This window comes from Trachemys scripta, chromosome 8 (genome assembly GCF_013100865.1).
Source record: "Trachemys scripta elegans isolate TJP31775 chromosome 8, CAS_Tse_1.0, whole genome shotgun sequence".
In the NCBI taxonomy this organism is placed as follows: Eukaryota; Metazoa; Chordata; order Testudines; family Emydidae; genus Trachemys; species Trachemys scripta.
The window spans coordinates 104,749,559-104,775,244 of NC_048305.1; the positions used below are offsets into that span (position 1 = coordinate 104,749,559).

Here is a 25,686-nt window from a genome sequence, read left to right on the forward strand (position 1 = left end):
CACTAGGCTTGGGGGAGAGGTAGATACGCTGGAGGGTAGGGATAGGGTCCAGAGTGACCTAGACAAATCGGAGGATTGGGCCAAAAGAAATCTGATGAGATTCAACAAGGACAAGTGCAGAGTCCTGCACTTAGGAAGGAAGAATCCTATGCACCGCTACAGGCTGGGGACCGACTGGCTAAGCAGCAGTTCTGCAGAAAAGGACCTGGGGATTACAGTGGACGAGAAGCTGGATAGGAGTTAGCAGTGTGCCCTTGTTGCCAAGAAGGCCAATGGCACATTGGGCTGTATTAGTAGGAACACTGCCAGCAGATTGAGGGAAGTGATTATTCCCCTTCATTCGACACTGGTGAGGCCACACCTGGAGTACTGCATCCAGTTTTGGGCCCCCCACAATAGAAAGGATGTGGACAAATTGGAGAGAGTCCAGCGGAGGGCAACAGGAATTATTAGGGGACTGGGGCACATGACTTCCGAGGAGAGGTTGAGGGAACTGGGCTTATTTAGACTGCGGAAGAGAAGAGTGAGGGGGGATTGGATAGTAGACTTCAACTACCTGAAGGGGGGGTTCCAAAGAGGATGGAGCTCGGCTGTTCTCAGTGGTGGCAGATGACAGAACAAGAAGCAATGGTCTCAAGTTGCAGTGGGGGAGGTCTAGGTTGGATATTAGGAAACACTATTTCACTAGGAGGGTGGTGAAGCACTGGAATGGGTTACCTAGGGAGGTGGTGGAATCTCCATCCTTAGAGGTTTTTAAGGCCCGGTTTGACAAAGCTCTGGCTGGGATGATTTAGTTGAGGATTGGTCCTGCTTTGAGCAGGGGATTGGACTAGATGACCTCCTGAGGTCTCTTCCAACCCTAATCTTCTATGATTTTATTTCTGTATTGAAACAGGTTCTCTCGGGGCATTGGGTGGTCCATTTCATGATGCAATCATCTTCTCTGGTGGAGTGTCCTTGTCTTGTGGTGAAGGCAGTTTCAAATGTCTTAAGGTGTATAACCTGGACTTTCTCCTCAGAGCATATTCTATGTATCTGAGTGCCTGAACGTAGATAACAGATTTCTTGGTGTGTTTGTGGTTGTCTGGAGGGTTCCATTGTTGAAGCCAATCATATTGTTCATGAATTTGATGCTGGTGTGGGAGTGTTCCAGAGAACGTTTAATGGACAGGTGATGATTGTTGAAGTTGTGGTGGAAGTCTACAAGGGACTTAAATCATCTGTCCAGAGGATGCAAATATCATCTATGTGTATCAGGTATATAATTAGTTTTGTGGTGCATTTGTGCATTCAGGCATATGTGGCTGCATCCACTGTTGAGTTTGCGAGGTGCTCCCGTGGTGGCTGGTTTTCAACAGTAGCTAAGGAATGAGAGTTCTACTTTGATGGGCATGGTGAGATAATGGATATCAAAGATTCTTCTCTTTATATATGCTTCTACAAGCCATTCTCCTATATTAACAAGGAACATGAACCTTCTTTGTCTTGTTTGAGGTTGATGCCAAGCAGGATTGATGCTGACCTAAAACAATGAAACTTACAATGCCAGCAACATCAAGCATATACCAGTTTAGTTAAAGTGGTACAACTCTCTAGTGTGGAACAGTTGTACTGCTATAAAGGTGCTTATATGGGAAGGGAAATAAGCTATATCAACATACAGTGCCTTTATGCCAGTAATAAACTGTAACAAACAGTAATAAACAGCATCTACACTAGGGGTTGCATAATTACTTCGGTAAAAAAAAATCACATATCTAACCAAAATAGCTGTACAAAAACTGTAGAATAAACTTAAAAAAGAACTAAATAAATTCACAGAGGATAGGTCCATCGATGGCTATTAGCCAGGATGGGCAGGGACAGCGTCCCTAGACTCTGTTTGCCAGAAGCTGGCAATGGGCAACAGGAGACGGATCACTTGATGATTATCTGTTCTGTTCATTCCCTCTGGGGCACCTGGCATTGGCCGCTGTTGGAAGACAGGATACTGGGCTAGATGGACCCTTTGTCTGACCCAGTATGGCCGTTCTTATGTTCTTAAAAGGGAGTTTTAAGGGAAGAATTAGAGACGTGTTCATGAAGCATAGACGTGCAGGGGGGAGGGAGATTGGACAATGGTTGGAGAGGTAGGTTGGGATAAGGGGTTTTTTTAATTGCATGCTTGAGAGGGTAATAAAAAGGGGCAAGGGAAGTCAGGTGGCAGGAGGTTTTAGGTGGGAGGAGTGCCAATCACTCAACTATCCATATATCTAAAGTATTGCACATTTTATTCTTTTAAAAATAAACAGAAATTGGAAAATGGAAAGTCTTTTTTCCAAATGCTTAGAAATTTAATTATGAGCAAAAGTTCTTCAGTGGTATCAAAGATATTAATCCAAAATTCACATGTAAATGTGATCTTTTCTGATACGTAGTACTGGTAAACAGAGCCAATGTTTTTAACAATAGAGCTGATATTAATTGAGGGTATTGCATACCTAACCAAACCAAAGCTTAAGTTTTGTTAACATTAAAATGTAAACTACTCTAAAATTCTAATGCTGGGACCAGTTTTTAAAACAAAAACAGGGTTTATAAGTTATTTATCCTTCAGTTTATTGATAGATGCATAATATTTAAGTGGTGTGCACATGAAATAAAATTTGAGATGAAAATGTACTAGATTGAGTGCATTTCTATGTGCAGTAGAATATATAAATGCAGAACTACATACATTAATTCATTTGTTCTTTTATTATAGTGGATTATTAGAGGATAGTCCATTCTTCTTACTCATATGAGACATATGCTAATTTTATTTTAATTTTTAAGTTTAATTAATGCACATCAATTAAAATTAACTTTTTGAAGAGACTTTGACCTCTGAAAAAGATTTGTTGCCAAGAACTTTTAGTTTAGTAAAGAATTCATATCAACAGGTGGACCAAGAGTGTGGGAAAGCTGAAAAATCTAGGAAATCAGCTGAAATATTAAAAAGTGTAACGGTTTAAAATGTATGAACAGCAATCCCTGTGCACATTGCTTAATAACGTTCAGAGAGGCTATGAAATGGATTTTAGATTTGGCCTAAAAATTTGATGTGTAGCTTATTATTAAACCACGTGGGAGTCATGGAACCTTCTCAGAATTCGTGCTCCTCAGCTTGGCAGGCCATTTCCGTTATTGCTTTCCAGCTTTGCGGACAGGACTGAAAATACATGAGTTATGCACAGCATGCAGTGTGACTGCAGTCTCTGAGGTTTTCAGGCCCTTCAGCCTCCATGTTGAATGTCATGTTTGTGGACAGGAAGTGCAACTTTAATGAAGCAATGGCTGTCTGTGGCCCAATGAGGGCATTCTGGGATTGCTAAACTGAAAGGATGACTCAGCCACACTCCCTTTCCCTTGACCATATCCAGGACATGTAAAGGTTCGGTCCTATATCATTAACATTCTTGTAACAGTGTGTTGATTTATCTAATGAGTAGTCACTCTTTGTAAAAGCACCACTTGAGACTAAGAGTGAGGAGTCTCAGATCCAATAGTAGCAATTCTAACCCTTGAGCAACAGGAGAATATACCTTTGCTCACAGAATAAATAGGTTTATATCATCTTTGCCGGGTGAGACCAACACACTTAGGCTTCTCTTATTAAAATTTCTTCAACTACAGCAGATGCAGTAGTACTGGGAAATGTTTAAAGGAAAGTAGAAATTCCCCTTCTCCCTGAAGCTTCTTAAAAGCTTCACCCAGACTTGAGTAGAATAGAAGAACTAATTGCTTTTCATTTTTGAACTAGACATCACTCACATGGGACCTAATTAAAATTCCAGAGTCTGGATAGAAATATGTCATATAAAGGATACCAAGGAATTAGTGGTACAGTATCTCTGTACCAGATTGTGCACACTGAAAAGTGTTAAAACACCCACATAGATAATACTGAAATTTGAAAAAGTCTCATTACTCAATTAGTTCAGTTACTCAAAATTATTTTGATTATAAGTTTTTAATTATACTAAAGATTGCTAAAGCTAAAGCTAAATGGAATGAGCCTCCAATTCAGCTATGTTTCATTATTAGGAAACTGGGACTATGTCTACACTGACCTGCAGTTCGTAGTATGGGATATGAATACCAGTGCAAACTCTCCTCTCTGGGCACTACAGGCGCGAACTAAAAGGTTCTAGTTCACATTAATATAGTCCTGTTTGAAAAATAATTTGACTGCACATGATTAAATTATTTAAGGAGAGGAAAGATAAATGTGAGCCCAAACCAGCCTACTAGTATTAAAATGCCTTGTTAAATGACACTAGCTTAGTTGGTAAACTCTACAGAGAATTAGCAGAATAATACTAATACTCTGAAACCAGAATAATACTAATACTAATATGGGTTTTCTCTCGCCAAGCGAAGTGTGCGGTAGTCAGGCACTTAATATGAGCCTAATGAAAGTTACTAGAATAAATATCCCCGCCTTTGATGGGAAAATAGATGCCTGCAGTATTCAAGAAAGTGAAGTGAATGTCAGGATAAGGAGAGCTTGGATAAGTAGAGCTCTAACTGCCTGGGGGAAGGAGAAATTATTGAAGCATTTCAAAGTCAGCTCATAAATGCAAAACATAGAATGACTACGTTTCCAGAGAAATTTAAGTAAGCAATTTTTGGTAAAAGCATTTTTACATTGCCTCCCATTGTTCCCAATGAGAGTGAAATCAAGCTGTCCTCAGGGAAGATGACGACTCCCTCCTCTGTCAGGACGCAGAGAGGGACACTGAGAGGAGCAGGTGAACGGAGGCAGCAGCAGGACTAAAGGCAGCCTGTGACTTTGGTCCTTTGGGGAACAATGAGAAATAGAGGACATTTTGAAAAGGGCTGTACTAACTGAGTGCAGCCTGTGGCCTGAGTCCCATTGGGACTATGAGAATGAAACCATTTTCACAAAGGGCAATTCTTCATTAATTTGTCTGAAGGAGAACATTCGTTTTGAGCTTCTGCTAAAGGAAAAACTTTCAGCTATGGAAAAATAATGGAAAAAACTACCATTGAGCCTAACAATCTATTTTCAAAGACTACCCATTGCATATGTTCTACTCAAGATTGACCTGTCTGCCAATTTTTATGTAGATAGACAATGCTTGAGCTGAGCTTATTTGGAACCCAAAAAAAGTTGATGCAGGGTGTTACATTGCTTAAAGAAATATTAACTAACTTTAAATGGATAACTAATAAGCACATTTACTTGTAAGTTCTCAGAAAATTCATTCAGGAACCTCACTAAATGCTGTACTTTGGGGAAGAATACTCTGCTCTATTCTTCATATAAATCAAGAGAATGAATCCCTCCTTTAAGGGCAAATTCAATTCAGTCTTAATTATGGACCTGTGACAGGCTTCTCCAGAATAAAGATTTCATCTTCAAAGCAGACAGTCGACTTCAAGTTATGTATTCTGGGTTTTGCATTTGTTTTGATTTTTTGGGGAGGGAGGGTGACTGTAGTTTCTAATGTAAGGTTCTCTGTTTTGTTGTTTGGTTTGATTTTGCTTTCTGTGGGAGTTCAAGAGGTCAGGTGCAACAGGACTGTGAAGATACCTGGAATAGAGTAAATGACTATAATGTAGCTATCATTTTGTTGCTTAAAATCTTAAATAGAATTTGAATATTACAAAGGTGAGGATTATACATGGTACTAATAGGTCCTGCCATATTATTTGTACTCATATGGTCTTATCACAATTTTCTGCATTTTATTTTTCCGGTATGTTTGTTAATAATGCACTATTATGTTTCTTGTCATGACTCCTCTGCCAAAGTTTTACAGTACATTTTAAATAGAATCCTCATTCTACTCATTTGAATTTTCAAAAATATGCACAATTGGCCACTGCTAATGTTCTGAAGTACATCATTATTGGAATACTCTCTGTATTAGAGAGATCTGACCTTTAACAAACTAAGGTGTAGAGCTAGAAGATTAAATGGAGCAGTATGTTAACTACTCAAAATACAGTTTGATAGTAAGATTTTAAATAAATAGTGTTTTAAAAGCAAACTATTAACAGTATTTGCAGTTGGAGTTCTCTGGCAATAATATTCATAGGATTGAATCCCTCACACAGGGGTAGACAAGCAGACTTACAACCATACATGGTATTGTATAGAACACATCTCAGGTGAAACAGCCAATGAAAGTTCCTAGAACAGTTTTTAGTGGTTGCTTGCTTTGTAAATAAAACAGAGCCTGAAGCTGATCACAGGGAAGTCGCAGCATCCATCATTTTCCCTTGTTTTACCCTTTAAAAAAGAAAAAGATCACAGAAACCCCCTTCTCTGAACATCCGGAACTTGGTACTGCATCCTCAGCTGATGGGGAAACACTAGTTCAGCTGGTCCCCCTTTATACTGTTTCATATGTAAGGAAATGCATTTTCCAGCATCAAGGACTGTTAAAATACAAGTATCAAAGGGGTAGCCGTATTAGCCTGGATCTGTAAAAGCAGCAAAGAGTCCTGTGGCACCTTATAGACTAACAGACGTATAGGAGCATGAGCTTTCGTGGGTACATGCAGCCGAAGAAGTGGGGATTCACCCACGAAAGCTCATGCTCCTATACGTCTGTTAGTCTATAAGGTGCCACAGGACTCTTTGCTGCTGTTAAAATACAATCCATTCAGGAAGAGCTTTACTGTTCCATGCACACTGATCTCATTGGCAAATCCCAGCAAGANGGGGATTCACCCACGAAAGCTCATGCTCCTATACGTCTGTTAGTCTATAAGGTGCCACAGGACTCTTTGCTGCTGTTAAAATACAATCCATTCAGGAAGAGCTTTACTGTTCCATGCACACTGATCTCATTGGCAAATCCCAGCAAGAGGAACCTTATGGTATAGGTGTTGAGATGAATTTAATTTTGTGGTGAATGGCACCTAGTAAAATGAATCCTTCTAAGAACCCTTCCTAGCTTGTTTGTATGCCTATTGGTGTTTAAAGTTTGCAAGTGAGATTATGGAATGGATATTAGGGAAAAGTTTGTTTTCAGTGCAGTGAAGGCCATTTGAGAGTGGTTCTTTTTAATGCTTTGACATTCACTATATGCTTTTTAAACTGTGTAAGTGCACAGGCATGGTTGTCATGTACAGTTACAAAATGAATCAAACAAACATGACAGCCTGACCTCTTCATTCCACAAAGTTGTCTAGAATATTTAAGAGAAATACTTATGACACACACAGAGCTCTAATATTAATCTGACTTTGTCTACAGATAAATGACTTTCTTGGGGAGAAAGGTGACTCAAGTATTCTACTTTTAGAGAACTCCTATTATCTGGTAATTTCTCCTTCTTTTCTCTACAGACTATTCAGTCTTGGAGGTTACAAAGTATATCCTTTTAATTAATAGGTTAAATCCGAAATGCAACATAGGAACACATACTGGAAAGGATTACTTGAAGTAATTACCCATGACAAACCACTGTTCAGTTACTCTAGTTTCTAGACATCAGTATGCCACATGGTTCTGGCACAATGCGGTGTAGGGAAATTTGACATAATGCCAAGAAAGCGAAGACCAACTTTTCATTTTGGGAGTGGGTTGGGAGAAATGTGATGGTGGAGAGAATAGAAGTGTCTTCTACTGTGTGTACACCCACCAAAAAAAAAAAAAAAAAAATCCTGCCTGTTTTCTGTGATATGGCTACACTTATGTGGACTGTATAGTTTGGGCATGGGTGTAGTTTGAAGGGGGCCGGGGAGGGTTGCCACCCCCAACTGAAAACCTCAGGCAGACACAGAATTTGACACCCTCAAGCGTGACCCCATTGGTCTGACTAGAGTTGCCTCCCCCACAAATATAGACGTCAAACTACACCTGAGTTTGGGGCCCTCTGTCAATCAGATAACTATCAATCCAAACAAAAATATGCATTTCACATTTTCAGAGGCATCTTTTTGTACCTTCTTAGTTGAACACTTCCATAACTAAAATGGAATCAGTTAAACCCTAACATAGGAATATGAGGACTAAGAGTAATGAGCACTGTATAAATACCTAGACAGGTGGACGGTTCTTACCAGTGAAAAATCTTATATTCTCTAAGCTACTCCTTTTGTAAAGCTGTTGCTATCACCACCACCATTTCTGAAGAAACATTCTGGGCATGGAGAGTAATCCAAAAAAACAAAGAACAGTGAGTACATATGGAAGTGGAACTGCTCTGTGGCAAGTTTCTGAATTGGATTTGAGGGTACTTTCTTTGAGATTCTGCAGCAAGTAGTAAATGCCTTGGTGACTATTTTTAGGGCTCTATTAAAATTCAAGCTGAAGATGCTGAATTCTTTACAGGAGTATTTCATTAAAATAATTCACAACAGAGTCTGTCCGTCAATGACTGTGCTTTTAGGGAATCCTGAGATAATAGTGCTAATTCTGTCAAAAATCATCGGGCAGTGGTTAGGCTCTCTCTGGAGGGGTTTGTTGTTTTTTTGTAGCTGGATGTCACCCATCCAAGATAAGAGGCCCCGGAAACAGATGGCTACTTCCCGCTGAGCTGCTACCAATTTGTAGTTCCTTTTGAGCATTAGTTAGGGGATACACTGTCATCCAACGTAAGTAACTCTGAACATAATGAAAAGAACAGTTACTTACTTTACAGTAACTGTGTTTCTTCGAGATGTGCTGTCCACACAGATTCAGTTCTTGGTGTGCAGGCATCCCATGTGCATAAAATTGGATTCTTTTGGGGTTGCTTCCCGCAGCTGAGAGAGCAAGGTGCAGTGAGGCAGTCACAATCTGCACTCAGTTCCTTTGTCAATAAGAATTCCATAAGAAAGGGCTGTGTCTAGAGAGGATGCATGGTGAGTCACAGAATGGGTGTGAACAATACATCTTGAAGAATCACAGTTGCTGCAGGTTAAGTAACCATTCTCTCTTCTTTGAGCAATCATCCTCACCAATTCCACTCTTGGTGACTGACAAGCAGTCACCCATTCAGCTGGAGATGGGCAAGGGAAGTCCTACTTGAACAGAGTGCAGGACTGCCTTACCAAAACTCGCATTTGACCTGTACCCTTGAACTGGGGAATTGAGAGTGGTAAATGTGTGGATTGAGCTCCATGTTACTGAGCCACAACTCTCGGATACGGGGATGCTATCCAAACTGGTTGCAGAGGTTGCTTGAACCCTAGTGAAATGAGCCCTAATATGTCCAGAGGGAATCTTTCTTAGCCCAGTTTTAACATGTCATAATACAGTCTGAGACCCATCTGGACAGCCTCTGGGACAAGACAGGTTGTCCCAAACTCCTCTCAAACACCAGAGCCTGGGCATTACCTGAATGGCTTGGTCCTAACTACATAAAAAGGACAATGCTCTCCCGATATGCAACATGTAGAGTGTTATTTCACCCGGGGCAAAATGCAGCATAAAGAAGAAAACAGGGGGGTGAACTAACTGATTGATATAAGTTGGAGACTACCTTGGGCAGAAACTTTGGGTTTAAGAGTGACTCTATCCTTTTGAAAGACTGTTAATGGAGGGCCCACCTTGAAGATCCAGATTTCCCTTATTCTTCTAGCTGATGTGATGGCTACCAGGAAAAATGTTCTCACAGACATGAGGTAAAGGTGTTAGCCATAGTGCTTTTGCACTACTAGAAGGTGTTCCAATACTATAGCAATGAGCGCAATGTAAGAACCTATGCAGAACAAAATGTGGGTTGCAGCCATCCGACCCCTTATGCCCTCAACTGTGGGAAGCAAGGGGGTGGCTGGGACACAGGTGTGGCCCCCACGAACACTCCTATTTAAAAGAATCCAATCTTACAGACATGGGCACATGTGCACCAAGAGGGAAATCCATGTTGACAAACACTTGAAGAACATATGATTATAGTAAGGAAGCAGAGACCAAGAATGTTGTTTGCAGAATGTTACTGAAGTTTATTCATGCTTCTTGGCAAGGTTATTTTAGACTCTGGAATTTCCCCACCAGGACACGGTCAAAACCAGCTCTTCAGAGTAGACTGACAAGGCTTTCTCAAGGTCACCTTTTCCAGAAAAGTAGACTTCCTTTTTCATCTTTTGTCTGTGGCCAGGGATTGGAATTGCAGCATCTTGGATACCTGTCTGATCAGGAATATCTAATACTTGGAGGGTGCCTTCTTATTTTCCTCCCTTCTAAGGTGAGGGCTATTTTCTCAGGTTTCCTAGGTCCTTGGAAAAGTTCCATAGAAGGAACCAAAATGAGGCATGTGGGCTCTGTAGCAGCTGCAAAGGCTGGTCTGCTATTATTCAAAGAGAAAGCTCACCTGCCAACCAAGAAGGCTCTTCAATGGGAAGGGAGACTGGTATGCACAGTAAACATATGTTCAGTACAGACCGCAGGGCACCTAGAGCCTCACTCCCCTTCTACCCTCCCATTATGAAATATTAAAAAACTTGCAATTGCTACAACAGAAACTGTAATTAAAACTACCCGCAAACAACAGACCGAAAACAATACTGATGTTTTCTGTTTCAACCTGTAGCTGCCAGAAACACAAATGAGACAGCTAGGGCAAGGAAATCAGATGCTGTTAGTAAAAGAAATACACTGTACCAAAAGTTTTAGAGCAAACCAGAAATCTCCCTTGGGCTTGGCAACAGTGAAGTGGAAACAAACTCTAAAATCTATACCACAAAGAAACATTATTACTTCAAGGAATGCGATCTCTGGCATGCCAAGCAGTATTAGCTAGTATCTCCTATTGTTACTATGAGGGAATATTACAAGAAAGTTCAAACAAGCATTACATTTTATTCAAATTATTTCACTAGCAACACTTTTTTGAATTTGGTCATGGTTAAACAGCAACAGTGGCCACCTTTAAAAAGTTAGCTTGTTGACAGTCTCCACACAGTCATATGGGAGATAACACTATTTCTAACTGCGTGGCATCTCCTGGATGCCCTCTGCCAGACAGGTTTATAACCCTATACAGATCCCAAAATTCCAAGCTACTGCTGGTACGATACATATTCAGCTAGCTAGCAGTCCCCATTGTCTTACATTTCTTTTGGGGAGAATGGGGGATTAGGGTGATAAGGGCTAGTGTTTAAGGGGTAAGTTCTTCAGAGGGATTTGATGGTGAATAAGATGGAGGACTGTAGCACTTGGAATGAGAGGTCATTCCATGTACCAAGAAGGCAGGATGAAGGGAACGGGAGCCCAGGCCTTCTTTACATTTCACAGAATAAAATCAACTTTTATTCATTAAAATAATCATTTGTTATTTTGTTTATATCTAAAAAAAATTAGTACCCGCTCAATATGGCCAAATCATTTACAGCATCGGAGGAGGGCACAGATACCATGGTGATGAGTGAGGCACAAACATCTAGTTAGAAGTGAAAGATGCTATACCCCTTTGTCAGTGAAGTTAAGAAAATGAATTAAATTACACACAATTTAGTGAATTCAGTTCTGAATAGCTTATTTGCCTTATAATATAAATGGACTCAGTCAATGGTAATGAATAATGAAATAATTTTACTAACGATTCCCGAGTATAAAGCAGTTTCCTGGTTACCTGTATGTCCATGGAGCGGGGAGTGTGGTCGTGGGAGTGTTGGAGATGTGCTGGATGTTACAATCAGGCTCTTCCTGTTGCTCGTCCGACAACTGAAATGAAATGAAATAATGATGAGGAGCCATTTTAAACAAAGGGCCACAGTAGTTTTAGGAAGAACCAACCAGATTTCCTATTGCTGACTAGGATTAGTATTTGGCTTCACATTTCCTCATGTACTGAATTCTGGAGTTGGGGCTTCAGATAAATAATAAGTACACAGGGCTAACCGTTATTAGGTCAACACCAGGATTTTATAATTCACCGTAGAAGTGATATTAATGCATTCTGTGTTGCATGCTGTTTGGATCAGTGAATATAGTTTACCAAAAAAATTCCCCACTCCTTTCTGAAAAAACACACCCTTCTCATGCTTTATCAGTTGTTAATATCACAAAAACACAAACAGTAAAACGTTTACAGCATTTTAGTGTGTACTTCCATTTTGATTTGTCAATTATTTATTTTATATGTTATATTGGTAGATATTAAAATCTATTACAACTGCTATTTCATTATATCGTGAGAAAACACAATAATATTAATTGGAAAAAGGTAAATCTGTAAAGTTTTAATACTGACCAATGTATTTATTTTCTTTTCAATTTAGTGTTAGCAAAATTGCAAAGAGCACATGGAGATGCAAGTGGGATTTCACCCTTCAAAGCAAGGAAATCGGAAGGTGAGTGCAAACAAACTCTGAGAATCAAAGGGTCTTCATTATAGGTGCTGCAATACCCATCCACAATAACATGAATTGAGCAAAGTTTCAGGACCAAACTCTGAACAGGTGCAACTCCATTGACTTAAATGGAGTTGCTCCACCAATGAATTTGGTACCCTGTGCACATTTATTTATTTATTTACTTGCTATTGAGGGGTTTCAAAATTAGACTGTTTCCAGAGATCGGTGTTTTTCTCCCTTTGCTCACTGGTCCAGGTCTAGTTCTTGGAAAAGTTTAATTAGTCCTAAAAGCAATTGTAATGGACCAGTGAAATGTTTTTAGACCAAAGAAGCTGAGAGGTACCGATTTATAAAATCATATTCTATTTACCATCTTTGTTTTTGTTCCTATACGAACTGTGACACGAGTTCAGCAGCAGCATCTCATGAATTGCTAGAGATTAATTTGCCAACAGGAATTCCAAGCTTCTTTCAGTTATCATAAAACATTTCTACTTTGCTTTGATGGCTCTCAAGATAGAGTTTACTAATACGATGTTGGAAATGCCGTGGCATGGCGGGAAAGAAAAATTAACGGTAATCAAATTGATATTATTTTATAGTGTCTTGTAACAAGATAAGCAGTTAATGCATACCACTGAAAAGATGTGAAACAAAGCTTCTCATTGACGTAATTGGTTCCAAACTGTTTGCAAAATATTAGGTACTGAAATGTTCATTGGTCCCTTAGTCTAACACTACATTTCAGCAGTTATCCAACTCCCAATTACCACAATTTAATGGAAAATTATTTTACAGTCACAGAACCATTAGTGTAGCTGATTATTAATTTTTATTTGAACATAGTAAGCTTTTCTGGTTGTTGTTCAAAACAGAAGTTAGAGTATGTTAAAAACAGAAAAAAACCTCACAACTGGACTGCCAATAAATCACAGTAAAGTTGAAGCACCATTAGCTGCCACTCCAGCTCTTTAGTGTCCTTAAAATTTCTGTGAAAATTATACAGCTGATTCAATACAATCCTCACTTACATTTAAGTACTATTCAGCAAGAGTCTATTCAAAAATTGATTGCTACTTTGCATATAGTATGCAAAATCTAACAGCATGAGCCCAAGAAGCTTAAAATCTCATAGTTTATAAATAGATTCTTAATGTGCGTCTTGAGTTACTCTGTTCCATTATTGTAGAATACGAAATAGAATACTGAGTTCAAAGACTAATACTAGAGAAGCATCCCATTTATACTGTTAATATAATAACCCTTGTCCCGGTAAACACAACCAAAGTATTTTAATATGAAGTACCGTATATGAAAATTAAGTAGTTTTCAATAGGCAAACATTAAATGGGGGTCTTTCTAGTCAGATTCTAGGTGGGTCAATACTAGGCCCTTCACTATTGAACATTTTCATCACTGATCTGGAATTAAATATAAAATCACAACTACTAAAATTTGCAGATGACACAAATGTTTGGCAAGTGGTAAATAATGAGGAGGGAAAGGCAGTCAAAGAGAGATCTGGATCACTCAGGAAGCTGGGTCCATCAAACAAAATGTGTTTTCATACAGCCCCAAGTGCAAGGTTATACATCTAGGAACAAGAAATGAAGCCAAGGGACTGTGTCCTGGAAAGCAGGGACTCTGAACAGAGTTTAGGGGTCACAGCAGACAAGCAACTCAACATGAACTCCCAGGGCTATGCTGAGGCAAAAATGGGTTAACGTGACTCTTGTTTATATGAGCAGGGAAGCAGTGAACAGGAGTAGGGAGATGATTCACCTCTATACATGGCACTAATGAGACCAATAGTAGAATACTGCCTACAGCTCTGGTGTCTACATTTTAAGACGGATGTTGAAAAATTGGAGAGGATGCAGAAAAAAGCCTCAAAAATTATTTGAGGGGTAGAGAAAATGCCTTATAGTGAAAGGACTGACTTCAAAAGCGCTAACTGGTTCAGCTTATCAAAAGTAAGTTTGAGAGATGTCTTGATTACAGAGTTTATGTATCTTCCTAGGAGAAAATACAGGGCGATAAAATAGTTCTTTAATCTAGCAGGGAAAGGCATAACAAGAACCAATGGCTGGAAGCTGACGCCAGACAAATTCAAATTAATCCCACATTTTGAACACAGAGTCATTAATCACTGGGAAAAAAATACCAAGGGACATGGTGGACTCTTCATCTCTGGATGCCATCAAATCAAGACTGGATGTCTTTCCAGAGATTAGGCTTTAATCAAACAAGTTATTGGGTTCAGTATAGAGGTAACTGTGAAGTTTAAGGGCCTGTGATATACAGGAGGTCGGACTAGATAATCTAATTGGTCCCTTCTGGCCTTAAACTCTTTACTATTTATAAACTCTCCAAACTGTGCTAGACATTTCCCTGCCCAAAAGAGCTTACAACATAAGATATGGCATGACAGAAGATAACAACAACAATGGGAGGGAAAAGGAAGGACGTTTACAAAATTAGAAGTCAGATGGTTACAGTAGTCAGATTAGTTCTACGTGCCTCTTAGTATTTTAACAAGAAAGAAAGAAAACTCTCACCCAGTGCTCACATACACTGAGTTTTATAATTGTCTATAAGCCAATAATTACTTTTACTTAATTATTTTAATTAAACCCATGAAAAGACTAGCCAAACTATCCCCTACCTTTGACCTCACCCTGCCCTGCTTTCACAATTCAACCCAAGATGTGGACTTTGATAACAACAGATGTTACCTAGAGACCCCTTATGGCTGAAAATTTACCCCTACATTATTTTAAACAAGGTGTAGTTTACTACTACAGGATTTCTCTGTTTCCATAGATTTGTGCAATAGAGAACTAACATGCTAAACATATTTGGAAACATGTCAAATTCAGACTACCACTGCTGTCGACTAAATTGGCTCTTTGCACACCACACTACTTGGACCGCACACACACTATTCTTGACAAAAACTATGTACTGCCAAAAATTATTCTGGATCTAGAAAAAAAAATTAAAATCCCAATTATTTTTTACCAGATACAATAAACTGGTAGTTATTTATTTTGAGAGATTTGTAACAATACCTTTACTGACACCATGAAAATATCATTTAAACTATTTCTAGAGTTAACTGCTCTCCCTGCAGTAAAAATAACATTTGTTACATGTGCTAAAATACTCTAAGTGCATTCTTGAAATTGAACACTGCAGGACATTGGACTTGGACTGGGTAACTGGATACTAGTTTTGGACTCTCTGACATGTGCTCTGTAGTTAGACACTCTTCTTCCAAGGTAATTTATGAGAACATTTGTTAAAGTACCTGATTGCTATATGCAATCTTAGTGGTTTTGAACCAGTAACATACTAACAAATCTTGAGTCATTTTCTTCCAAGCCTCTATAAAAGACTAACTAATACATCTTCTTTTGTATTCACTTTCTGGCTGAACATGAAACCAATTAATATTTCAGTTTCAATAAGATCTACAATAAAATCAATCATCAAATAATTTTAACACCAAAATTCGCTCATACTCCTTCCCTTGCTCACAGGGGTACCGTGAGGTAAATTAATTAATGTCGGTGAGGAGTTTACTCTATGGGAATGAGTACCACAGAAAGGCCAATGAGAGAATAAATAAATACATTCATTGTTGTTAAATAATACCTTAGAATCACAGATATTAGAGATGAAAGAGAAACTGCCAGGTTATTCAAGTCTCTCTCCTTCCCAATGCAAGACTGAACAGAAAAAATGTATCTATAGTAGACAAAAGTTTACACCAACTACATGAAACTTTGGATAGGCTTTGGTATAAATTCTATCTTCAGTAAAATTGTTATAAAATCATGCAGATTTCTATTTTGACACTTAATTTTTTTATAGAAGAATTAAGGGTTATAATAGAAGTCTGTGTTCTAACTAGTGATTTCTTTACATCAACCCAGATTTTTTTTTAAAAGCTTGACTAACCTGTTGCCACTTTTCAAGTACTATCACTTTTAGGAGCAGATTTCATTCCAGAAATCCAACAAGTGGGCTCAATATTTGATGTACAGCAGAGTCATGCCTACTAAATGGAATCCATATTTTAGAATTAATACAGCTGCAGAAGATTATCCTTGATTACTTGTCTTGCCTAACCCTAACAATCAACAGCATTAAACCAAGGTTAATTATTAACTGGATTTTCCTCTGCCTTTAAAAGCAACTTTCAGACAAGATCTTTAACTGTCTTTTGTTGACACATTTCACAAAAAGTTCTTTTTATGAGAAACAGACATTTTGAAGATGAAAACAAATATTTAAGAATTTTTGTTCACAATGGAGCAAAATATTCAAATCTGAAATCTGCACGTTAATGAAAGCACCAGCTGCATGGCAACGTTAACTAGATATGGAAGTTATAGCTTTAATTATAGTAATTTAGAGATGGAAGCAATTTTGTAAGCTTTGATAGAACTGACAACAGGAATAATTAGTTCTTCAAAATAGATAAGAACAAGTAAGCATCTGGCTTAAAGTGATTATTTTCACATTCAATAATAGTTTAAGAGTTGTTCACCCCAGAACAACTGAAAAACATTGCTATTGTTCATTCTGTAAATTTGGTACGCTGCATACTACCATATCACATACATTTATATAATGAATATGTCTTATTCATCTTTCCCATTGTGTAGCTGTGGCTTCCTAGAACTACCCTCTAACTTGCAAACACTCATTCAGTCCAGCCTGTTCACTTGTCTCCATTAAAGAGAAACTTGTGTTTGCATTTATCTATCTGGAACGTACACCGACCACACAAATCCTCATAAGTGAAACTTGCTTGCAGGTTACTAAAGAAGTAAACCAAATAAACACTGCAAGTCTCTGACCAGACTAGGATTATAAAATTTCATTTGTTTTAAAAATTTATAAAATTCCAATTTGTTTGTAAATAACAAGTGCGACAACTAGTTATTTATGAGCATAAACATATAAAGGCCTTGGAGGGTTCCAGACTACTAAATGCTTCATTGCAGAAACCCTATTTACCTGTAAGGGAAATCTCTCTTTCCACTTCTAACTCATTCAGTAATATGAATCTAGGTAGCAGTGACCCGCTGGCTCGTGCTATGGGGCTAAACATAGCAGTATTCACTTTCCTCCTGGGGCTGCAGCACAGGATCTGAAACCTGGCCAGGTGGTGGGTCTGAGAGTCTGGTCTCCAGCTCCAGCAGGAATGTCTATACTGCTATCTTTAGCCCTGTAGCGTGAGCCGCCCAAGTCAGTTGACCAAGGCTCTGAGACTTGCTGCCGTGGGGTTTTTTGTTTGTTTTTTTTGCAGTGCAGACTTACCCTTAGGCATAGATGCCGACTCAGTGGGTGCTCTGCAGCTCAAGCACACACAGAAAAAAAAAAAGGGGGAGGGGGAGGTGCTCAGCACCCGCAGGGCCAGATTAATCTTTTGCTGGTCCCAGCGTCTGGGCCGTGGTCCCGCCCCCTGCTCCACCCATGCTCTGCTCCGAGGCCACGCCTCCACTCAGCCTCTTCCCCAGGCCCCACCCTGCCTTTTCGCTCCCGAGGCCCAACCCATCGCTAACATGGAGAGGGAGGGAGTGGCAGAGGAGCACCCACCAGCAAAAATAAAATCAGCACCTGTGCCCTTAGATAATTATATAGCTGCCGTTACCATATACCTGAGCTTCTCCCAATATTTAATACACTTATCCTAACAGCACCCCTGTAAGTTAGGGAAGTACTATTATCCCAACTGTACAGAGTAGAAACTGAGGCAAAGAGAAACTAAAGCCCAGATTTTTAAAGGTATTTAGGCACTGCTCCACTCAGCAATGCAAGACATAAGTAACTTAGAAGTGAGAGGGCATGCCTACACTACAAAATTAGGTCAAATTTATTTAAGTCGACATTTAGTCTCCGATTTTACAAAGTCAATGCTGCATGTCCCCACTATGCACATTCCATCGGCGGAGCGCATCCTCACTATCATGGCTAGCATCAACTCACGGAGCGATGCACTGTGGGCAGCTATCCCACAGTTCCTGCTGCCAGTTGGAATTCTGGGTTAGGCTCCAAATGCCTGATGGGACAAAAACATTTTCGGGAGTTGTTTTGGGTACATATTGTCAGCCTCCCATGATGCACTTGCCTCCTCCCTCCCTCCCTCCCTCCATCCCTGAAAGCAACAGCAAACAATCAGTTACACACCTAAGCCTGGGTTACTTGTGCAGACGCCATAGCACGGCAAGCATGGACCCTGCTCAGCTGTACACTGTTGTTGTGAGCGTCACAAACACCTTGCACATTGCCCTGAGGTATTTGCAGAGCATGGTCAGGAGCCGCCGCATGGAAGAATGTGATGCCACTCAAATAGCTGTGCTGGAAACCATGGACAGAGCAATTCGCACACACTGGCAGTGGCAGCCAGGCTTGTTGACACAGTGGAACGCCACTTCTGGGCCAGGGAAATAAGCACAGACTGGTGGGACCACATAGTTATGCAGGTATGGGATGAGGAGCATGACTTTCGAATGCATAAGGCCACTTTCATGGAACTTTGCAAATTGCTTTCCCCAGCCCTGACGTGCATAAATACCAAAATGAGACCTGCTCTGACAATTGAGAAGCGAGTGGTGATAGCCCTGTGGAAGCTTGCAACGCCAGACTGCTACCGATTAGTCGGGAATCAGTTTGGAGTGGGTAAATCCACCATGAGGGCTGCTGTGATCCAAGTAGCCAGGGCAATCAATTCACTTCTGCTAAGAAGGGTAATGACTCTGGGAAACATGCAGGACATAGTGGATGGCTTTTCCGCGATGGGGTTCCCTAACTGTGGTGGGGCGATAGACTGAACGCACATCCCTATCTTGGCACTAGATCACCTTGCAAAAGAGTACATAAACCGCAAGCGATAGTTCTCAATGGTGTTGCAAGCGCTAGTGGATCACAAGGGCCGTTTCACCGACATCAATGTGGGATGGTCGGGAAAGGTACATGACGCTCGCATCTTTAGGAATTCCGGTCTCTTCAGAAAGCTGCAAGAAGGAACTTTCTTCCCAGACAAGAAAATTAACACTGGTGATGTTGAAATGCCAGTAGTTTCCTTGGAGACCCAGACTACCCCTTGCTCCTGTGGCTCATGAAGCCATACACAGGCAGCCTGGACAGCAATAAGGAGTGGTTCAACCATACGCTGGGCAAGTGCAAAATGGTGGTAGAATGTGCCTTTGGATGTTTAAAGGGGTGCTGGTGCAGTTTGCTCACTAGGTTAGACCTCAGTGACAGCAATATTCCCATTTTTGTTGCTGCTTGCTGTGGGCTCCATAATATCTGTGAAAGTAAGGAGGAAAGTTTCTGGTGGGGTGGGCAGTTGAGGTAGATTGCCTAGCAGCCCCTTTTGAGCAGCCTGACACCAGGGCAATAAGAAGAACGCATTGAGGCGCACAGCATCTCCGAGAGGCTTTGAAAACCAGTTTCATAAATGATCCAACACTGATGTGACAGTTGGGTGTGTTGTTCCTTACCAAGCTGCCCCCTTTTTTGCATGTACCGCTCTGTAAACAAAACCCCCACCAACCACAGTGTGCACAGTGAATAAAGAGCCTCTTGTCCTCAATTCATGCATTTTTATTATGCTAACAAACACTGAACAGAGACAGCAATGAATAGCAAAGATAACCTGGGTCTAAGGGCCTGATAACATGGGGGGGGAGGGGCAAGGACACGTAGCTTACTACAATTGCACTGTCTAGCAATCAAAGCTGTGGGAATGAGAGCCTTCTGCTCCATGAAACATCCCCTGGAGTTGAGTTCCAGGGATAATGGAGCTCCTCCCCCACACACAAATTCTAGGGTGTCTGGAAGAGGAGCATATGGAACTTGGTGAGGAGGACAGCTGGTTCATCACTGGGTGCAGTAGGACTCTAAGGTCTAGATGCCTTTCCTGCACCTCAACCTCGACATGTCTGTTTGCTCCCTCATGAGCCACTACATCTCCTCTTGCACGTTACACTCTTGATCCCTGCATGCTTTCCTGCCTTCTTTATCAGTGTGCATGCTCTTCGACAGTGTAAGCCTCCATGCATTCAGCTGGGCCCTGTCAGTCTCGGAGGAATGCATCAAATACAGAACATGTCTTCCCTTGTCCACTTTTTTGCCTTCTATTCTGGGACAGCCCTTGTGCTGGTGTGGAGGAACACAATGTTGCAGCTGCAAGGAAAAACATATATTGTTGAAAACACAAGGTTAACTCTTGCAATGAATGAAACACTTCGGGGAATATATTGACTGCTGTGAGATATGCGGCCACATTTTGTCTTTTAAAAGAAGCGCCTACCAGTAAGGTACAACACATGGCAGAGCGCTGGGCAGCAGATTTCGGTTTGCAGGCAGGCATGGTGAGCACACACAAAAGGGTAGGTGGTGTCAGGGAACACCCGGGGACATTTTTTGGTGGGGAAACTCTTGGCACGTAAACAGGCTTTTCCAGGGAGCACCCTTTGCGGAGCTGGACTGGCCACCACTGTATCCCAATTGTTTACCTCAAATTAAACATTAACCACAATTGCATTTAAACCCTGTAGTGTGATTGTAAGTGTGCACTCACCAGAGGTGCCTTCCCCGCCATCACAGTCCCGCAACAGTAGGTCCTGGGAGGGGATTGGCTCCAGAGTTAGGAAAACATCCTGGCGGTCGGGGATCCTAAGCTTGCCAGCTGTGCATTCTCCTCCTCCTCCTCTTCCACATCAACAATGTGCTCCTCGTTGTTGCCCGTGGCCCCTGGGGGCCCTGGGAGGTATCCACAGAGAGTGTTGGGGTACTGGGTTGGGTCCCTGCCTAGAATCGCATGCAGCTGCTCATAGAAGCAGCATGTCTGTGGCTCAGAACCAGAGCGACTATTCGCCTCCCTTTTCTTCTGGTACGCTTGCCTGAGCTCCTTTATTTTCACCCGCCACTGCTGTGTGTCCCTGGTGTAGCCTTTTTCCTCCATGCCCTGCACGATTTTGGCATAGATGTCAGCATTTCTTTGCTGGTTTGGAGCTCAGCCTACACAGCAATCAGATCCAGTGTCTCCTGTATGCTCCACGCTGGAGCACATTTGCGGCCCTGGGCAGGCATGGTCAGCTGTGGTGGTGAGCTCTCCACACTGATCAAACAGGAAATGTAATTCAAAATTTCCCAGGGCTTTTCCTGTGTACCTGGCTGAAGTGCAGTGGAGTTGAAAGTGCTGTCCAGAGCGGTCACATTGTAGCACGCTGGGACACCTCCCAGAAGCCAAACCCGTTGAATTACACAGCATTGTGTCTACACTACCCCTAATTCGACCCGGAAAGGTAGACTCTAGCGCTACTCCTCTCGCCAAGGTGTAGTACAGGTGTCAATTTTACAAGCCCTTTAGGTCGGTGGAAAGGGTTCAGTAGTGTAGACATGCACATTATAAATTCGACCTAACGTGGCATATGTCAATCTAACACTGTAGCGTAGACCAGGCCAGAGTCTTAAGCAATTTGGATGCTTAGAAGTGTACGTCTCAATGAAAGACAACTGGACTTAGGCTGCTGAGTGCCCAAGTCACTTTTTAAAATGAGACAGGCTCCTAAGTCACGTAGGCCTTGCCGTGCTGAGCAGAACACTGCCTAAACACTTATACAGATCCGTGCCAAAATGACTTGCCCACGGTTACACAGGAAGCTTGTAGCAGAGCAGGAAATTGGATTTGAACGGAAGCAGCGCTTTAATCTCCACCCCCCGAAAGTCCCTCAATCACTGTGACAACACCACTATCCTCCCTATCACTCAGGTCTGGAACCCAGGTGCCATCTTTGACTTGACCCTCTCTTTAGATACTCTCATCCAGGCTATGTATAAATCTTGATGATTAATCCTGCATAACATCTCTAACATACAGCCTTTCTTCCTCACTCACACAGCTAAAACACTCATCCAAGCTTTCATCATCTTGTGTCTCAACTACTCCAACATCCTCTTCTTTGGCCTTAGCAAATGCAACCTTGCCCCTTATAGCCATTCAAAACACTGCTGCAAAATGCAGAGATCATTTTCCTAGCTCATAGCCTTGACCACATTTCCTTCCCTTCTGCATCCAGCCATTGGTTCCCCTTTCTCCATTGCATCAAATGCAAACTACTTGTCTTCACTTTCAATGATGCCAGCCTTCATTGCCCACTTTTAACATTTTCAATCAACCGCCCTCTTGCTTTCTTCTATTCTGCTCTTTCACGTGTGGGAGGAGCTCTCTGCAAACAACCGCAAAACCACCTCAGCGTCCTCTTTAAAACCCTACTGTGCCACAGTGCCTACAAAACACTTGACAATGGCAAGGAAGCTGATGTGCTGAGCTCACTGCCTATCATGCTAACCAATACTGTTGCAGTGTTCCCTTGTGCTCCATCTGTCTACAGCCACCTGCTCACTCTTGTCTTTACTTAGATTAACTCTTTGGGGCATGGACCACCTTTACATTTTGAGTTCATACAGCACCTAGCACTATAGGGCCCAAGCCTGAAGTCATCTAGGTGATTCTACGATTCTGTCACAGTGGTCACCACTGTCATGGAATTGATTAACTTTGCCATTTATTTCAACTTCACTGTGAAAGGTCACCACTGTCACAGAACCATGAATCCTGCCTTTTATACGGACCCTGCCGCCACACATTAACCACTAATTAGTTTGCTTTGATCTAGTCCTCTGAAACAGGACTAGATCAAAGAAAACTAAAACAGTTAATGGGCAGCAGCAGGGTCCACACGAACAGTTTGTTAGTTCATTTTGATCAGCTGCGTCCCCTCCCCTACCCACTATTACCCCTTGCCTCCCTGTCTGCCATTTGCCCCTGCCTACTGCCCCTGCACCCACCCAACACCTGGTAGTTCCCCCACTCCACTCCTGCCTCCACTAGCCCAGCCTCTGTTCCCCATCTCTATCCCCCCTTTCCACTCTGACCCCACGTGCAACCTGAAGACCCCTCACCCCAGTGCCGATTTCCTAGAAGGGGCAGGACTGGGTCTTTACCAGTGTTCCCTGTGGTGACAACTCTCCGCTCCTTGAAACTACGTGGGGATTTGGTACCTTTCTGGTTTGTTCACTTAGCGATGGGATCGATTTCTAGACTCCTCTAGCAGCTAGACATTCTTAGGCAAACTCATTGTATTGCTCCTATTTGCCTGATACATCAGTTCTCTGCTGAGCCAACTGATCTCAATATTCAATGTCCTTATCGGGTGTACATTGATAGTAACTTAGGAACTGCCATATTGGGCGGGTCCGTGATCTTGTCCAGTATTCTGCCTCTGACAGTGGCCAGAACCGGCTCCTTCCAAGGAAGAAACTTTGCCATAGGCCTTTATGGGATAACCTGCCCTCAGGGAAAGCTCTCTCTTAACTCCCAATAGCTTGAGGACGGCTGAAACTTGAGGGAACTGATGAGTCAGAATGTTGCCTGCCACCGTCACCTGAGCCAGTATCCTAATCAAGTCTCTGCCAGTCAGCGTATATGAGACGCCACCAAAGACAATGAGCTCTATCTTCTTTTTAATTCTGGCACTCAGCTTCCAGGTTATTGCACACGTCTTGAAGCCAAAGGAGATTAACAAGCACTGAGGGAAATACTGAACCCTCTAAGTACCAAGTCATAACATTTCTTTTTTTTAAAAGACCAAGTCTTTTTATTTCAGAAGGTTGAAAAAGCTACTAGGGGGGAAGCTGTTCTAGACTTGATTTTAACAAATAGGGAGGAACTCGTTGAGAATGTGAAAGTAGAAGGCAGCCTGGGTGAAAGTGATCATGAAATCATAGAGTTTGCAATTCTAAAGAAGGGTAGAAGGGAGAACAGCAAAATAGAGACAATGGATTTCAGGAAGGCAGATTTTGGGAAGCTCAGAGAGCTGATGGGTAAAGTCCCATGGGAATCAAGACTGAGGGGAAAAACAACTGAGGAGAGTTGGCAGTTTTTCAAAGGGACACTATTAAGGGCCCAAAAGCAAGCTATTCCGCTGGTTAGGAAAGATAGAAAATGTGGCAAAAGACCACCTTGGCTTAACCACGAGATCTTGCACGATCTAAAAAATAAAAAGGAGTCGTATAAAAAATGGAAACTAGGACAGATTACAAAGGATGAATATAGGCAAACAACACAGGAATGCAGGGGCAAGATTAGAAAGGCAAAGGCACAAAATGAGCTCAAACTAGCTACGGGAATAAAAGGAAACAAGAAGACTTTTTATCAATACATTAGAAGCAAGAGGAAGACCAAAGACAGGGTAGGTCCACTGCTTAGTGAAGAGGGAGAAACAGTAACAGGAAACTTGGAAATGGCAGAGATGCTTAATGACTTCTTTGTTTCGGTCTTCACCGAGAAGTCTGAAGGAATGCCTAACATAGTGAATGCTAATGGGAAGGGGGTAGGTTTAGCGGATAAAATAAAAAAAGAACAAGTTAAAAATCACTTAGAAAAGTTAGATGCCTGCAAGTCACCCGGGCCTGATGAAATGCATCCTAGAATACTCAAGGAGCTAATAGAGGAGGTATCTGAGCCTCTAGCTATTATCTTTGGAAAGTCATGGGAGACGGGAGAGATTCCAGAAGACTGGAAAAGGGCAAATATAGTGCCCATCTATAAAAAGGGAAATAAAAACAACCCAGGTAACTACAGACCAGTTAGTTTAACTTCTGTGCCAGGGAAGATAATGGAGCAAGTAATTAAGGAAATCATCTGCAAACACTTGGAAGGTGGTAAGGTGATAGGGAACAGCCAGCATGGATTTGTGAAGAACAAATCATGTCAAACCAATCTGATAGCTTTCTTTGATAGGATAACGAGCCTTGTGGATAAGGGTGAAGCGGTGGATGTGGTATACCTAGACTTTAGTAAGGCATTTGATACGGTCTCGCATGATATTCTTATCGATAAACTAGGCAAATACAAATTAGATGGGGCTACTATAAGGTGGGTGCATAACTGGCTGGATAACCGTACTCAGAGAGTTGTTATTAATGGTTCCCAATCCTGCTGGAAAGGCGTAACGAGTGGGGTTCCGCAGGGGTCTGTTTTGGGACCGGCTCTGTTCAATATCTTCATCAACGACTTAGATATTGGCATAGAAAGTACGCTTATTAAGTTTGCGGATGATACCAAACTGGGAGGGATTGCAACTACTTTGGAGGACAGGGTCATAATTCAAAATGATCTGGACAAATTGGAGAAATGGGCTGAGGTAAACAGGATGAAGTTTAACAAAGACAAATGCAAAGTGCTCCACTTAGGAAGGAAAAATCAATTTCACACATACAGAATGGGAAAAGACTGTCTAGGAAGGAGTACGGCAGAAAGGGATCTAGGGGTTATAGTGGACCACAAGCTAAATATGAGTCAACAGTGTGATGCTGTTGCAA

General features: G+C 41.4%; 1 protein-coding gene across 8 annotated transcripts in view; it reads right to left on the reverse strand.

Annotated features, from left to right (window-relative positions):
• The window catches only part of MAST2 (microtubule associated serine/threonine kinase 2), a 320,067-nt gene that overhangs the window by 85,113 nt on the left and 209,268 nt on the right, over positions 1-25,686 (reverse strand). For all 8 annotated transcript variants that reach the window (XM_034779933.1, XM_034779932.1, XM_034779940.1 and 5 more), the window contains one exon: positions 11,556-11,647. In XM_034779933.1, the coding sequence (XP_034635824.1) occupies positions 11,556-11,647 (92 nt within the window). The remainder of the gene's footprint in view (positions 1-11,555; positions 11,648-25,686) is intronic.